This window comes from Coenobita brevimanus, chromosome 103 (genome assembly GCF_032717465.1).
Source record: "Coenobita brevimanus isolate Jiangsu-jjx chromosome 103, ASM3271746v2, whole genome shotgun sequence".
In the NCBI taxonomy this organism is placed as follows: Eukaryota; Metazoa; Arthropoda; class Malacostraca; order Decapoda; family Coenobitidae; genus Coenobita; species Coenobita brevimanus.
The window spans coordinates 1388652-1406721 of NC_137056.1; the positions used below are offsets into that span (position 1 = coordinate 1388652).

The following is an 18070-nucleotide window of genomic DNA, read 5'->3' on the forward strand; positions in this document are numbered from 1 at the left end:
CACCACCATCATCATCACCCCTACCACTACAACGACAACTACCATCCTCAAAACTACCACCACCATCACCACTACCATCATAGCTACCACAACCATCACCACACCTACCACTACCACCACAACTACCAACATTACCGCCACCTACATCACGAAAATCATCATCATCATCACCACCACCACCACCACCCTCATCATCACTACCCCCCCACACACCCCCAGGGTTGACGGCTGGCTGCACTGGACCGGAAGCGAGTCAGCAAATGGAAGACTGACATGCTGACTGTGTGTGTGTGTGTGTGTGTGTGTGTGTGTGTGTGTGTGTGTGTGTGTGTGTGTGTGTGTAAGCCTTTCCGGTACACGTGCTTCGACTTAATATCTGCGGAGTAGCACACACACACACACACACACACACACACACACACACACACACTATTTACTGTGTATATACCAAAACTCTGTCTGTCTGTCTGTCTGTCTCTCTCTCTCTCTCTCTCTCTCACACACACACACACACACACACACACACACACACACACACACACACACACACACACACACACACACACAGGCAAACAACGAATCACAAACAGACACAAGGCTATCCCAAGGAAGGTTGGCTAAGAATATGACACACGACAGCCTTGAAGCGAAGGCATGTGAGGTTGGGACAGGTTAGAAGAGGATGAAAGGATAGGTCAGAATAAAAACAGGTTAGATTGGGTTAGGTTAGGTTGGACTGGGGGTGATTAAGTTGGATTAGGCTTCAGATAGTGATGAAAAAAGGGAATGAGCGAAGAGATGTGAGAATTATAAAGTGCTGGCTCCAGTGGAAGTGAAATGAGATGAGGTGAGTGCATATGATTTACGTCGCTCCCGATAACCGAAGACAGAAATGCGTATCGTGTTGGTGTGGGCGTAGGCTGGGTGGGGGGGTGCCACTTCCCCAACCCCTCTTATCCCAGCCAACACCTCCCTCCCCTTCCCTCTCTCCCCCCTCCCCTTTATCTATCATCCCACATCGTTTCACCCTCCCACTCATTCTCCCCCTTTCCCCTCTCCCCCCTCTTCGTTTTCCCTCGTCGTTCTCTTCCTCCCTCTCACTCTACTCTTCCCTCCCCTTCCCCCCCCCTCCCTACTCCACTTTTTCTTCCACTACCCTTCTCCCCCTTCCCTCCCCTACTTTTTCTCTCCCCTATCCCCGTAACGCAAGGAGACGAGAGGGGAGGGGGAGATGGGGAGGAGAAGGGGAGATGGGGAGGGGAGGGATGCAACCTCTGCCAATGTTATTTAGGGAAATCCACTCCCTCCCTCTCCCCCTCCCTCCCTATCTTACCATCTTCCCTCCCTCCCTCCCTCCATCATTTTTCCTTCCCTCGCTGCTTTACCTTCGTCTTTCCTCCTTTCAGTTCGTCTCTCTCTCTCTCTCTCTCTCTCTCTCTCTCTCATATTATCATAATTCATCTTTCCTCTCTCCTTCCTTCCATTTTTCTCTCCATTCCTTGACTTAATTCTCTCTCTCTCTCTCTCTCTCTCTCTCTCTCTCACGCACACACTCCCATTCATTCATTCTTTCACTTACTAGCTTAGCCATTCAGTCCCTCTCTCTCTCTCTCTCTCTCCCTCCTCTATCTCCCCATCTACCTCCTCCCTCTCAACTTTTTCTTTCCCCTCGTCCTCTCTCTAAAGTGAGTGAGTGAGTGAGTGAAGATATAGATGAATGACTGAAGATGTAAGTGAGCGAGTGAGAGAATGAATGAGTGACTAGGTGTAAATGGGTGAGAGAGAGAGAGAGAGAGAGAGAGAGAGAGAGAGAGAGAGAGAGAGAGAGAGAGAGAGAGAGAGAGAGAGAGAGAGAGAGAGAGAGAGAGAAAGAGAGTGAGTGAGTGAGTGAGTGAGTGAGTGGGAGAATGAGAGAGAGAGAGAGAGAGAGAGAGAGAGAGAGAGAGAGAGAGAGAGAGAGAGAGAGAGATTATTACTGAAAACACGAACAGACAAACGAACTAAAAAGAGAGAGTAAATACAAAGGTGAATGAATGACCGAAGTAAATGAGTGAATGAATGAATAAGAAATGAATGAAGACAGAGCATTAATTATTCAGATGAGAGAGAGAGAGAGAGAGATGAATAAATGAGAAATGTGAGAGAGTGAGAAAATGCATACGCGGAAGCAAGTAGCAGGAAATGAATGAATGAATGAATGAATGAAGGCCAGTCAATACGAGAGAGAGAGAGAGAGAACAGTAGGTGAGCTTGAAGAGTAGGCAATCAATGGACTCTCCCCACCCCCTCACCCCCCACCAATCCATGGGGAGGGGAAGAGGGGAGAGAGGAAGAATGGAAGGAGAGGGGGAGGGGGAGGAAAGAGGGGAAAAAGAGAGGGGGAGGAAGATCATGAAGTGGGGAAGGAAGAGAGGGGAGGAGGTGGGGAGGGAAGATGTAGAAGGAAGGGAAGGGAGGAGGAGGGGGAGACAGGAAGAACGGAAAGGAGAGAGAGAGAGAGAGAGGGGGGGGGAGAGATGTGGGTGTGTCAGGAATGTCTCTCATCTCAGGTAGGGGGAGAGGGGGAGGAAGAGGGGGAGTGGGGAGGGGAGAGGAGGGGAGGAGAGGTGGGGAGGGAGGGAAGAAGACGATGAACGGTGAAAGCAAAAGGCAGGGAGGGAAGGAGGGAAAAGAAATGGAAGAGGGGAGAATATAGGAAGGGAAGACGATGAAGGGGAGAGAAGAGGAGGAGAGAGGAAGACCAGGAGAGGGAGAGGGTGGGGGAGAAGGGGGAGGGAGAAGGGGGAGGGAGAAAGGAGGCGGAGGGGAGAGTTGGGGACGAAGAACGGTAAAGACAGAGGGAGGAGGAGGAGGAGGAGGAGGAGAGAAGTGTGGAGGGGGAAAAGAAATATAAAGAAGAGGAAGAGAATGAATAGAGGGAAAGAGAAGAGGAAGAGGGAGGAGGGAGGAAGGAGAGAAGTGGGGGATGGAGGGAGGAAGGAAAGGATTGAGACGACGTATGAATGAAGAGAGAGAGAGAGAGAGAGAGAGAGAGAGAGAGAGAGAGAGAGGGGTAATCGTCCAACTAGTGGGTTAATAATTTCCCAACACCACTTCATCAGCGACTTATCCTGCCCATTACAGGTGGATATCCTCAATTACTACACTGATGCAAACTACAGTAGGTCAATATTAAAATAAATAAAGAAAAACAAAATGTGAAGGCGGAATACGGAAAATAAATCGCTAAGGAAGAGGTGCTAGGAGCCTTCAATGGCAAGGAAACAACAGGGTAACATTAAGACAAATATTCTTTTTGGTTAAGAACGGTCCCTAACACCTCTTCCTTAGCGATTTATTTTAGGTTATGGCTGGTTAATATCCTTTCGTATTTTATTTATGCAGAGAATGGCGCTACTGGAAGGGTTTGTGTAACTCGGAAAAGGAGTGTAAGGTGCAACTAAAAAACTAATTCGCTTATGCAAAGGTGTTAGGGAGCTTCCTTAACCGACGAGAATTCCGTCTTAAGACTTCCCCCCCCCAAGCCAACCCTTCAAAGATTTACCTAAGAAAACAACAACAATAATAATAATAATGATGAGAGAGAGAGAGAGAGAGAGAGGTACACTACAGTAAGTTAAATAATGCACTGTATGTGTGTGACTTGAGGGCAGTGCTACCTTTAACATAACTTATCTACATTATTGCTGTTATATCGCCCTAACACACTGCAGGCTGGAGTGTTAGGCTTGAGACTATAGCGAAGGAAGGAAGGAAGGAGGAAGGGAGGGAAGGAAGAAAGGAAAGAACGCAGGAAGGAAGGAAGGAAGGACAGGAAGAAGGAGGGAGGGTTGACATGTAAACAAACAAGAAAGGAAATGACAGGGTGGTAAGGACACAAAAAAGAAAGAGGAAGAAGAAAAGGAAAGAGGAATGAAAAAGAAAAGGAAGGAGGGAAGGAAGGAATGTGGGAAAGAAGGAAGGAAGGAAGGAAGGAATGTAGAAAAGAAGGAAGGAAGGAAGGAATGTAGTTAAGAAAAATATATGGAAGGGAGGAAAGAAAGACTACAAGGAGTGGAAGGACGGAAGGAAAGAGGGAGGGAAGGAAGGAAGAAAGGAGGTGGATGAAGGAGAGAAGGATGGCATGTGAACTGACAAGGAAGGTGAGGGAGAGAGCGGAAGTGAGGGGAGGGGAGGGGAGGGAAGGGAGGAGAGGGGGAGGGACAGTGCCTCTCCCTCATGTGCCACGGAAATGACGTGGCATCTTGGCACTCCCTCCCCTTCCCTCCCTCCTTCCCTCCACCTCTCTCTTTCCTCCAACTCTCCTCCACTTCTCTCTCTCTCTCTCCCTCCCGTTCCTCCGTCTCTCTTTCTTCACCTTTATCACCCTCCCCCCCTTTCTATCATCTCCCTCCCACCCTCCCTCTATCCATCCCGCCCTCCCTCTATCCTTCCCTCCCTCCCTCTATCCATCCCACCCTCTCTCTATCCTTCCCACCCTCCCTCTATCCTTCCCACCCTCCCTCTATCCTTCCCACCCTCCCTCCCTCTCTCTTATCCTTCCCACCCTCCCTCTATCCATCCCACCCTCCCTCTATCCTTCCCACCCTCCCTCTATTCTTCCTACCTTCCCTCCCTCTCTCTATCCTTCACTCCCTCCCTTTCCTCCATCTCCCTCCTCTCTTCCTCCCTCCCTTTTCTCCCCTTCTTTTTCCTTCCCTCGTCATTCTTTCACTTCATTCCTTTTATCTGTTTTCTTTCTCTTCCTCCCCCCCCCTCACTCTCTCTCTCTCTCTCTCCCTGACCTACTCTGACCTACATTACTGAGGACAATGAAGAGAGAGAGAGAGAGAGAGAGAGAGAGAGAGAGAATGTGAAGGCTAGTATCCATTCTACATCCTCTTATCCATTCATCCATTCATTCACTCATCTCTTTTTCATTCACTTATACTGTCATTCATTGTATAACTCATCTTTATACATTATTCAGCCATACGTTGTAAAATATTCACTCGTTTTACTATCATTCAATCTTATTCACTAGTGCATTGGTTTCTCATTCATTCCCTCTCATACACTTCTATCCATTCATCCATTTATTCAGCCATTCATGCATCCATTCATTCATTCACTCTAATTTTAACCCTATTTATTCACTCACAGCCATTCATATCTCATTCACTTTATTCATCCACTCATGCATCCATACTTGCTCATTTTACATTCATTCACTCAGGCCATTCATTCCAATACACTCCACTCCATTCACTCATGCCATCTTATATTGTTATTCATCAAACACCTTCAATATTCATTCCATTCACTGTCTTTCACTTCCCTTCCCTTATACATCACTCACTATATTCATTCTTACATTATCCTATGCCTACCCAATCCCTATTACTATCTATCCATCCATGCCTCCATTCATCTACTTCTATCTATCTATCAATGCCTATCTATCTACTTACCTATCTATTTACGTACCTATCTATCTATCTATTACATAATTCTCACCTCATTCCTCCTCTCCTCTCACTCCCTATCTTTTCCCCCTCACTCCCTCCCTTTCCCTCCCCTCACTCCCTCCCTTTCTCTCCCCTCACTCCCTCCCTTTCTCTCCCCGCACTCCCTCCCTTTCTCTCCCCTCACTCCCTCCCTTTCTCTCCCCTCACTCCCTCCCTTTCTCTCCCCTCACTCCCTCCCTTTCACTCCCCTCACTCCCTCCCTTTCTCTCCCCTCACTCCCTCCCTTTCACTCCCCTCACTCCCTCCCTCTCTCCCCTCACTCCCTCCCTTTCCCTCCCCTCACTCCCTCCCTTTCACTCCCCTCACTCCCTCCCTTTCACTCCCCTCACTCCCTCCCTCTCTCCCCTCACTCCCTCCCTTTCACTCCCCTCACTCCCTCCCTTTCACTCCCCTCACTCCCTCCCTCTCTCTCCTCACTCCCTCTCTTTCTCTCCCCTCACTCCCTCTCTCTCCCCTCACTCCCTCTCTTTCTCTCCCCTCACTCCCTCCCTCTCTCCTCTCACTTCCTCCCTTTCTCTCCCCTCACTCCCTCCCTTTCTCTCCCCTCACTCCCTCCCTTTCACTCCCCTCACTCTTTCTCCCCTCACTCCCACACACTCGCCACATACTCTCTTTTTTCCTTCACCCCCTTTCTCTTCTTCCACCCCCTCTCTTTCTCTCTTCACCCCCCCCTCTACGTTCTCCTTCCTCCCCCTCCCTCCCTTCTCTTCCCCTCACCTCCTCCCTATCTCTCCCACTCTCTTTTCTTTTCATCTCACCCCTCCCTTCCTTTCCTCCCTTATCTTTCTCCCCCTCATCCCTCCATTCCTCCCCCTCACCCCTCCCTTGTCTTTCTCCCCCTCACCCCTTCCTGCCTCCCCTGTCTTTCTCTCCCTCACCCTTCCCTTCCTCCTTTATCTATCTCCCCCTCACCCCTCCCTTCCTCCCCTCCCTTTCTCCCCCTCACCCCTCCCTTCCTCCCCTATCTTTCTCCCCCTCACCCCTCCCTTCCTCCCCTATCTTTCTCCCCCTCACCCCTCCCTTCCTCCCCTATCTTTCTCCCCCTCCTCTCCCCACTAAGAGGTCACTCACACTGCCAGAATTAACTAAGTTCCTCCCCTATCTCCCTCCCTTCCCTCCCCCCTCCCTCATACCTCAACTCCCATTAACTCTCTTTTCATACCCTACACTCCTTCCCCCCCACTCTCTCTCTCTCTCTCTCTCTCTCTCTCTCTCTCTCTCTCTCTCTCTCTCTCTCTCTTCTTGTACATTTATCCCTCTCTCTTATACCTCACCCTCTCTCTCAAACTTTTTATTATCATAGTAGTTATCATGTTAATAATTCTCACCAGTATCATTGCCACTATTACAGCTATTATTATTATTATCATTATTATTATCATCGGGGGAGGAGGTGGCTGAATCGGACGAGAGGTGGCCTGCAGTCTTAATGGACCCAGGTTCGAATCCCGGCTGGGGCAGGGAACAGTTTAAGGATCTGAATTTCATAAGTGACCCGCCGACAAGTAAAAATACCCCCGCTAATACCAGTACACCAGTCCTGTATGAGACAGCCCTAGCACGTATTCAATACGGACGGTGGGTGTTAGCGCCGAAGTGGTGACATGTGGAGGTGTATGGGACGCAGGACTAATGAAACCTTGGGGACACACACACACACACGAATATTTCCCAAAGCTGAGAGACACTGCTAAAATAAATCACTCATACTCTCGCCTTACGTAATCCTCAGCACACCCACACACTACGTCTTCTACCCGGCACTCTCGTCGGGTAAGGAAGCTCCCTAACACCTTTTCCTGAGCGATTTATTTGGCTTATGACACCTTACTGTCCTGTGTCACATACCCCATTCGAAAACCACCATACTCTGCACAAGTAACGTACAAAACATTAGCCAACCGCATCCAAGAATAAATCGGTAAGGAAGAGGTGTTAGGGGTCAGGTGCTTGGGGTTATCGCTATCCCCGGCGCTAATCTCTGCCTCTTTATATCTCTTAATCTTGGCTGCTACCACGTGATCTGACACAGGATGAGGGAGATTAACTTTAAAGCCTCATGAGCGTGCATATCTAGCGGCACACACACACACACACACACACACACACACACACACACACACACACACACACACACACGTCATTGGACTGAAGTGGTTGGCCCCAAAGCAAAATAAATCACAAAATAATAACACAAAATTACTCACACACACCCTAATTACTCACACAATTACTCACAGCCATAAATTACTCTCCTTTATTACTCACAAACTCACTAATGACTCACAAAATAACTCAAACTCACTAATCACTCCTAAATTACTCACCAAATCACCTCACAGACAGGCCACTGACTCACCTGGAAGAAAGAAGGTCATTAGTACTTAATTAGGACTGTTACCTGGGATAATGAGGGGTAGTATTAGTGAGGGACATTTTTTACTAGTGTTATTACCTGGTTAGTTGATAGATATAGATAGATAGATAGATAGATAGATAGATAGACAGAGAGATAGATGGATGGATGGATGGACATAAATATACAAATATATAAGGATGGATAGATAGACAGACAGACAGATATGAATGGATAGGTGAGTGTGTGTGAGAGAGAGAGAGAGAGAGAGAGAGAGAGAGAGAGAGAGAGAGAGAGAGAGCAACTTAACCCCCTCAATGTCAAACCACACATCAATCCACATCAACACCAATTCTTAAATTTTCCGGCTGATGGATTCACTTAAAACCTCACCGTAACACTTCCTCCTAAGCGATTAATCCAGCACACTAAACCTCACCGTATGACCTCCTCCTAAGCGATTAATTCTGTATATAACACCTCACCGTAAAACCTCCTCCTGAGCGATTTATTTTGTACATTAAACCTAAATGTCCTCTCTCACGATACAATGTCGGAATGAACACGGTATACGTAGCAGAGTGTTCAGGTGTGATACGGAAATTAAATCGCTAAGGAAGAGGTGCTACGAACCTGTCAAGCCATCATAGTTAAGATTTTTAATTCCCAAAGGCATAACACACAGGCATAATGCATAACAATGATTTCACACACACACACACACACACACACACGCACAGAGAGAGAGAGAGAAAGAGAGAGAGAGAGAGAGAGAGTCGGTGCCGAGTGAGTACATGATGAGTCAGTGGGTAATACAATACATGTGTGAGTTTGCTGAGGTGTTATTATGGCCTAGGAGGAAGAGGAGTCAAAGGGGTGGTGAGTCAGGGAGGAAGGAGGAGTTAAGAGGAGGAAGGAGGCATTGAGGAAGGAAGAGGGAGGAGGGGGGAGGGAGGGGAGGCTGCAGTGAGAGGGAGGGATGGGGTGAGTCAGGGGGTTAGGCTTCAAGGTAGAGAGAGAGAGAGAGAGAGAGAGAGAGAGAGAGAGAGAGAGAGACATAGTACAGAAAAAGGAGTGTCATTGTATTTCGCCTGTTGTCAATTATCTTCCTACGAACTGGGAAGATGGGTGTTTCTTTGAGTGTACACTGACGCACAATAGGCCTTTGGTTCTTTCTTCCTCGCACACAAAAAAAAAAAGTCCAGGTGCCATGTCAACAGGTAAAACATCTTGTACACCTGAGCAGTAGTAATTAAATGCGATGCGAAGGTAGGAATCTGGTTACATTAGTATGAGATTCATGATATGTATGATTAAAGTCACAGCAAATCATATTATTCACATACATACATACACACACACACACACACACACACACACACACACACACTAGGGAAGGGAAGGGAAGAGAGGGAAAGACAAGGGAAGATACACCTATGGATGAGAAGGGAAAGGAAGGGAATGGAAAGGGAGGAGGGGGAAGGGGTAAGGAAGGGGAGGAGAGGGGGAGATGAAGGGAGGAGAGGGGGAGATGAAGGGAGGAGAGGGGAGGGTGAAGGGAGGGGAGAGATGGGAGAGGGGTGAGGAAGGGGAGGGAAGGGAAGGGAGGGAATCAGTTGCTTAACAAGGTAATTAAGGTGAAGTAGGGGGTCCTCTCTCTCTCTCTCTCTCTCACACACACACACACACACACACACACACACACTCCACACACACACACACACACACACACACTCCACACACACACACACACACACACACACACACACACACACACACACACACACACACACACACACACACACTCCACAACCACCTCCCCTGCCACCCATCCTCACCCACAATCACACCACCTACCACAACTACCATCACCACCTCTTCTACCACCTTTCACAACCTCATACACCTACAACCACAACTACCACAATCTACCACTACTTCAACAAGAACCATAATGAACATCCACAACTTAATCCACAACCAACGCTCCTTATCTACAACCACAATTACAACCACCACAACTACCATCTCCACTACCATACCAACCACCATCACTACCACAAGTACCACAGCGACTATCATGAGCGTGACTCGAGAGGACGGTGTGGTGTGGTAATGGTTCACCTACACCGTTACACACACACACACACACACACACGAGAGAGAGAGAGAGAGAGAGAGAGAGAGAGAGAGAGAGAGAGAGAGAGAGAGAGAGACCGTAACTTCATCTCTTCAGCTCTGTAAGTTGTGGTGTGTGTGTGTGTGTGTGTGTGTGTGTGTGTGTGTGTGTGTGTGTGTGTGTGTGTGTGTGTGTGTGTGTGTGTGTGTGTGTGTGTGTGTGTGTGATGGGTCATATGAGTGAGGATGCAACCAACCTTAATCCGCACAGTCTCACCTCACTCACACACACACACACACACACACACACACACACACACACACACACACACACACACACTTTCAACACCGTCTCACTTTCAATCACAAACATGCTCATTTTTCGCCTCTCTCTCTCTCTCTCTCTCTCTCTCTCTCTCTCTCCTGCAGCCCAGAGGGGCGTTTGTGTAACCAGTCAGTGGAGCTGCCGGAGTATATCAGTGCCACCACACGCAGGCGTCCTTCCCCCCCCCCCATTCAAGTATGCTAAATGAACTTTTATCGTTTCCCTCCTCTCTCTCCCTTTCTCATCCCTCCCTCACCCTTCTCTTTGTTTCCCCTCCCCTCCCCTCCCATCCTCTTTCTTTCCTTTTTATTCACTTTCCTCCCCCTCTCCTCCCCTTTTTCACCCCACACTCTCTCAGCCCTCCTCTTGCCTTCCCCTCCCTCCCTATTTCCTCTCCCTTCCCACACTTTTCCCTTCTCCTTCCCTTCACTCTCCCTCCCTCCTACTTTCTCCTCCCCTCCCCTTCTACCTCCCTCCTGCTTTCTCCTCCCCTCCCCTTCTACCTCCCCCCTCCCCCCAGGCCACCATTAAGACTCGGATGCATTTTGTCACGTCGATTTGGCGGTCACTGACGCTGGCTTACACACACACACACACACACACACACACACACACACACACACACACACACACACACACACACACACACGGGTCAGCAGGTACACATGTGAACGTAGTACAAATCCAGTGATGCATACACATTAATGTTTATATACAAAATTCACAACCACAGTTCGGGTAGGGTTTGCGTCTTAATACATACGGTACTCTCTCTCTCCCACTACTACCTTTCCCCCGTGCATAAATAAAGCACTAATTAGGACAGGTGTGACTGCTTGCTACGAGGTAAACTGACTACACCTGAGCACAAAATCTTCACTACTCTTCACCTTCCCTCACTTCAATTCACTTCGCCTAATCTCACTTCATCTCACCTTTCCTCAGCTCATCTAACCTGCTCACTTCACCTACACCTGCTCAATTCACCTGATTTCAATTCACTAGTTGACCTTTGGCAGCCATTTTGGTGACCTTGACCTTGACCCTGATTGCCCATTTTCGAGCTCGTGCAAGATTTGGGCCATATCTTGATACCCTGAAAGTTTCACGTTGATAGCCCAAGCCGTTCATGAGATATCTTGTTTACCCACACACAAAGTCAGCCAGCCAACCTCACAACTAAAACCATTACCACTCCGCTCGCTGCGCAATGTGAGAGGTAATAATAATAATAATAATAATAATAATAATAATAGTGATTAGTGACAACAGTACATATATAGTAGTAGTACATATAGAGTAGTACCAGCAGTAAAATAAAAACGAAAATAATTACAGTAATAACAATAACACTAATAAAACAACAACATCTTACGCATTTGATCCCCAAGCATTCATTCACAACACCACCCATTCATTAACACGCGGCTCCCTTATGAATGAAATCTACGCACATACACACCTCCATTCACCCCCACCCCCACCCAAAACAGCACACCAACCCTACCTCCCTCACCGCAGTACATGTTTTTGAGTACATGAGGTGACCGTGAGCTGCTTTGTACACATGAACATACAATGGTAACCCCCTTTAATTCATCCGGTGTGTGGACGGTTACAGGAGTAATTTTTTGTGATGCTCTGTATTATTTCAATACGTCTTTCTCTCTCTCTCTCTCTCTCTGGCCTAAAACTGCCATCTCTCCACCTTAAATTCTAACTTGGAACATCTGATTAACACTAGGAATGCGATGCTAGTCACGAAGAAGTGCTATGGAAAGGATGCAGCTATTGATTATTTCTGACAGTGAGCTACGTGAAATAAGCTGCAAAAGGACGAAAATCTCAGCAAAAGGTGAAACAAAATCAACCCTTCAATCTGACAACCCTTGGCCATCAACTGGGCGGAGATGGGTTGGGGATCTTATCAGGGTTCCCTAACGCCTCTTCATAAGCGATTTATTCTGCCTATTACACCTTAACATTGCCTTTTAAGTTATTTATATGGCTCTAATATCGACATAGGTGTGCATCAACATAAGATAGTGAAGTGTAACATAAAGAATGGATCGCTTAAAGATTGGTGTTACGGATCTCCCAGCCCACTCACACAACCGCCCTTCGTCTCAGGCATCCCAGCTATTGGAGTGGAGTAGTAGCTATCGACTAGTACAATGTAACAGTAGTACAATTAGCAGGGTACTGACGGGGCACAGGCAGGGGCGATTGTACATTGGGGAAATAGTGGGTGAAAAAATCTCTCTCTCTCTCTCTCTCTCTCTCTCTGGACAAGGCGTTAGCTAGCCCGTTCCCGTGACCTACTAATGCTAAAGCTGCCTGCCCCTTCCACCTCCCTTTCGCTCACTCCCACTCCTTATCGATCACCGCCCTTGCAGTCTCACAAGGGGGGGAATGGTGATTTTGGGGGGGAGGTGGGGGCGGGGGGGGGGGTTATTTTATGTAGATGGATGAACAGACAGATAAATAAACAGATAGTACATATAGACATATAGCTATACAGATAAATGGATGGATAGATAGATAGGTTGATAGATATAGAGAAAGACAGACAGATAGATGGTTGCATGGCTGATTTGTAACTTCACGAACCAGCCAAAAATGTCTCCGCTCCCTTACCAGCAGACTGAGCCGTACCATGAACACACAAGGCTGAGGAGGGCAATATATATCAACCCATTAGCCCTTATGTACAGGAGAGAGAGAGAGAGAGAGAGAGAGAGAGAGAGAGAGAGAGAGAGAGAGAGAGAGAGAGAGAGAGAGAGAGAGAGAGAGGGACAGAGGGAGAGAGAGAGAGAGAGAGAGAGAGTTATTATTGTTCTTGTTACAGACTCTGGCTTATCTGGACGTCAACCCAGTGGACTGCAGGCTGAAACTTCCCTTCTCTTGCACCCCACCAACCTACTTTCGGGGAACAGGCAGGGTGTGAGTCTGGTGGTGCTTGTATGACCGTGTAGCGATGCGGCCACGAGAAGGCGTCCCTGGCCACCAACACAAGAACACCGTGACTATAAACAGAGGCCACAGGGACACACACACACACACACACGAGGCTGTCAGTCATGTAGTTCCAGTGGCAGCAGGCTTCCTCCTCCTCCACTTAGCACAATATCCCCAACACCACAGCCACTCCCACCCACTCCACACCCACCCCAAACACACCACCACCCCAGCCACTCCCAGGCACTGCATTTATACAGACCCAGGTTACCGACACCGAGTATGCGAAGAAGTGTTCAGCCACAAATCTATAACCATTCATTTCAAAACAATGTGAGGCCAGGAGGCATCCAGAGTGTATTACAATACACATGATTCAGTTACCAACTTGGCACAAGTCAAAATTATTTATTATTTCCTGGTCCGCGTAGCTCGGTGGCTGTATTGCATGGCTAACCGTGAGTGCGTGAACATAAAGCTTTCACCTGATTTTACCCAAACTTGGTGGAAGGGTTGAGGGCCAGCCAAAGGGATGACACACTGTTTATGAGAACAATACGTCATGATCACAGGCCGAAGCCAACTCAAGGCTTCGATCCAATTTTAATCAAGCGTGGTGGAAGGAATGAGGCCCCGCCAAGGATGACGTACCAGTTAATCGATGTTAAGATATATCGATTGAAAGCCAAGTGTACAGGACAAAAATCCAATGTTTCGTCCTCAGACCAACTGTGGGCTCGGGTGTTGTGTTGGAGGGACCCTTCCTGCTTTCCATCATGTGTTTAATAACGGTGGGAACAATGTTATTTGTCGCCTTCGTCATCTCATGTTTTACCTTCTGAATCCAGATGATAACCTTTTCTTTTCTTCTCTTCTCTCCGACAAGGAGAATATGTTTTCATCCCTGTTTGTCTGTCTGTTAGCAGGATTACTATAAAACTATGAGATCCGGACCAAATTTGGTGGGTAGGTAGCCCATGTCCCAGGGAACAATCGATAAACTTTTGGGACCGATCCCGATCGTATTATAGATTTTGGATCCGGAAAATATTTTTTGTGAAACCCTAATCACTGCCGAGAACACCTAACCCGTTATGAAGAGTGGTTTGGAAATTACGCTGCCTTTCTTGGATAGATGCGCTCCAGTGAGTGCCCCTCTAGTTGTTGCTGTTATCAAACCATATCATTCAACTTCAGAAAGTCTTCCTGCCCTAAAGTTGTTTATCAATACTGTTTCCAACCCCCTCCCCCCACTTCGAAAAGCCTCTTAACCTCAATACAAATGTCTGGTCGTGACAGATATACCGGTAGTAAAAAGGGTGGTCGCCGTTAAATTAAATACTACCTGTGTTCTCACCTGTATTGTCGTCGTCGTCTTTGAGTGATGTGTAGGGTCTGAGTGAGAACATCTTGGCGTTGCCCCCACTGCCACCACCACCACCACCGCCCCCACCACCACCACCACCCTCACCCTTGCTCCTGCCTCCCCCCTCACCACTCTTATCCACAGTTCTCATACACACTACCACACTTATCTACCCTCTTCTTCTTCTTCTTCTCCTCTTTCTTCTAGATCTTCAAAGTTTCCTCCGCCTGCTACCACTACCCTCTTCTTTTCCTCCTGTCCCTCCTCTTGTCCTCCTTCTTGGCTTCCACTGACTACCTCTTCTTCCTTCGTCTCCTCTTCTAAGTCTATTTCTTCCACTAACTACTCCTTCTTTACCTCTACCACCTCAACTTCCTCGATCTTCTGATTAATGGGTCTTTACAGTATATGAATTTTTACTCCTTTTCTGTTTATAAGTTTTCCTCGTAATTCTTCACTCACAGAAAAAGAAAAAATCACTTTCCTTGGTCGAATTTCCAAAACCCCGAAAAATTTCTTACTGTTTCCACTTGGTTTTCGCTTCACTCTTTGCACGATTACTGATAAATATTCACTGTTTTACTATCAATCTTTCTCTCAATTAAAATCTCCTTATCACCCTTAATTGCAGCTGTTTATCTTCTTCTATTTCCACGTTATGATCCAGTAATATATATTTTTTTATAATATTTTTCTTAAAGTTTATATGTATCAGTTACTTTGACTTTAAAAAAATCAACTCGTTTTTCAGATGACTTTCTTTCTCTACCCAGTTTATTTTTTCTTTCAATATTTCTCCATAATATTTTCCTTCCAGATATTCCACCTTTCTTTGTCTGTTTTAAATTTATTCTCGTTTTCTTTATTTTTCTGGTTTTTCTGTATTTCATTTATTTTCGTTTTCTCTACTATTACTTTCGTTTTCTGTTTATTGTTGTGTTTATTTCTTGTTTCTTTTTTTAAGTTCTTTTTATTCCCGTTTTCTAGTGGCTTGAATCTCGTTTTCTATTAACTTAATCCTCGTTTTCTATTAGTTTTTCTCCTTTACTCCCGTTTACTATACGTTTTGTTTTTATTTCCGTTTTCTATTAGTTTTTTCACCTTTACTCCCGTTTTCAATTAACTTTATCCTCGTTTTCAATTGTTTTTTTTTTGTTTTTGTTTACTCTCCCCAAACTCCCCTTAAAACAACAAGTGTCTGGGTGTACAAGTGACGTCACACCCACTTAATACTGGTGTAGGTGGCGGTGTAGGTGGTGTAGGTGGGTGTAGCGTGGTATACTTCACACAAATATACCACTTGATGATTTTTTTTACATTAATACCACCTGACGCTTAAGTATACTGATGTGATTTCTTGATATACCAGGTCATATGATACTACACTAATACCAATACCAATTTAGGCCCAACTATACCACTGCTATATCAGATTGGCTTCCTAATACCCCTAAATGATACTTTTAGCTATACCTGAATATACCCCAATAATACCAATACTAGATTTAGCTCTATACCAGTACCCTTTATATCAATACCAGGCTATACCAGTCGGCCTTCTATATACCCCATTATAGGCATATACTTTGAATATGTTAATACCAATACCAGATTTAGGCCCAGATATACCACTGTTCATTTAATACCATGTTATACCAGTGACTCTTAAATATCCTAATATACCTTTCATTATACCAGACTGCCCTTGTTATACCTGAATATACCTTTTAGCTATACCCAATAATACCACGTCCCAGCTTAATAATACCACTGCCCAAACTTTAAATAATACCATGCCATACCAGCTTCCTATTATCCACCTCTGTTAGGCTATACCAGTCTATCCCCATTAATACCAGGTCACACTTCGCTCCTATACCGCAATGTACACCCTGAAAATATACCAGGATAAAAATACCAAAAATATTCATACCAGGTTCCGCCCTTCCCTAATATACCTTTCAATTATACCAGTCTCATACCACCTGATACTAATACCAGATTTTGCCCTTTTCAGAACACCCCTACTACACCAAGCTAATAATACCAGCTGATAACACCAGAACACAGGTATATCATTCTTTTAATACCCTGTTAATACCAGATCTTTATCCAATAGAAATACCAGGCAATTCCCGACTAATACCAATACCAAAGCCAGATATACCACTCCAACTTAATTTCCTTTACCTATGCCACCGCTCAACATCTTTAATACCACTGTATACCAACTGATCCTCCTTATACCACAATTATCTATTATCACTACACCAAACCTGCCCTATAACACCAGCAATACCAGACCCAGCTAAACCACACCTAGGCACTTCCATGGAATTAGACTTCATACCAGTTCATACCAATACCACACCAGCTTAAATATACCATTCTAACTCCATGATCCCTTTAACTATACCAGACAATATCAGTTCATACTAATACATTTCAGCTCAAATATACCACTATAATACCGTATACCACCTGGCCTTCCCGTAACTTAATATACCAGCAAATTATCCCAAACCACTCCTATAATACCAGTTAATACCAATTCTAACCAAACTAGGCTTTTTAATACCACCTATATACCAGATTTTTAGCCAGTGAACCTTTAAAATAATACCACTTTATTATACCCGATCATACCACCCATTCCCAAGCCGATCTAATACCAGTTAATACCAATTTATTTAAGATTTAGGCCTTATAATACCCCATTTAAATAATACCACGCTATCCAAATATCCTAGTAAACTCAAATACCAGTTAATACCACATCATACCAGCTTCTAGCCTCTTCATTTACACCAATCAATATCGATAATCATACCAACATAACTCCCCCATACTGCTTCCAATACCACTCATACCAGATTACACCATGCCACACCAGCTCAAGGTATCCTCTATATCTTTATAATCATACCAATACACCAGCATACTAGGCCGTTTAACCACTAACCTTTAAATACACCAAAATATACCAGGTAGTCATACATCATACCAACTATACCACTCTACACCAAATCATACCACAACCAACTCTAACTCCACCTTTTAGCCCTACTCTCACCACTACGCCACACCATACCACATCATACCACCTTGAAACCCATAATACCAGGCCATACCAATTAATATGGTATACTCTACAAAGCTAATATCCCAGGTCTTACCCTATTTGGAAGAATGGTTATGGTGGCGATGGTGGTAGTGGAGATGGAGGTAGGAATTGTGGTTGTGGTGATGGTGGTGGTTGGGATGGTGGTGGTTAGGATGGTAGTGGTAGTGATGGTTGTGGTGATGGTGGTAGGAATGGTAGCAGTGGAGATGGAGGTAGGAATTGTGGTTGTGGTGATGGTGGTGGTACTGATGGCTGTGGTGGTGGTGGTACTGATGGTTATAGCTGTAGTTATAAGGGTAGTGAAGATGGTAGTGAT

The 18070-nt window shown here is 45.8% G+C and overlaps 1 protein-coding gene across 1 annotated transcript in view; it reads right to left on the reverse strand.

Moving 5' to 3' along the window:
- Shc (SHC-adaptor protein) overlaps positions 1–14673 on the reverse strand; it is a 37297-nt gene extending 22624 nt beyond the window's left edge. The window contains exons 1-2 of the mRNA XM_080284773.1: positions 14622–14673; positions 7339–7530 (exon numbers count right to left, since the gene is read on the reverse strand). Coding sequence (XP_080140899.1) covers positions 7339–7530; positions 14622–14673 — 244 coding nt within the window. The remainder of the gene's footprint in view (positions 1–7338; positions 7531–14621) is intronic.
- Between the last annotated feature and the right edge of the window lie 3397 nt (positions 14674–18070).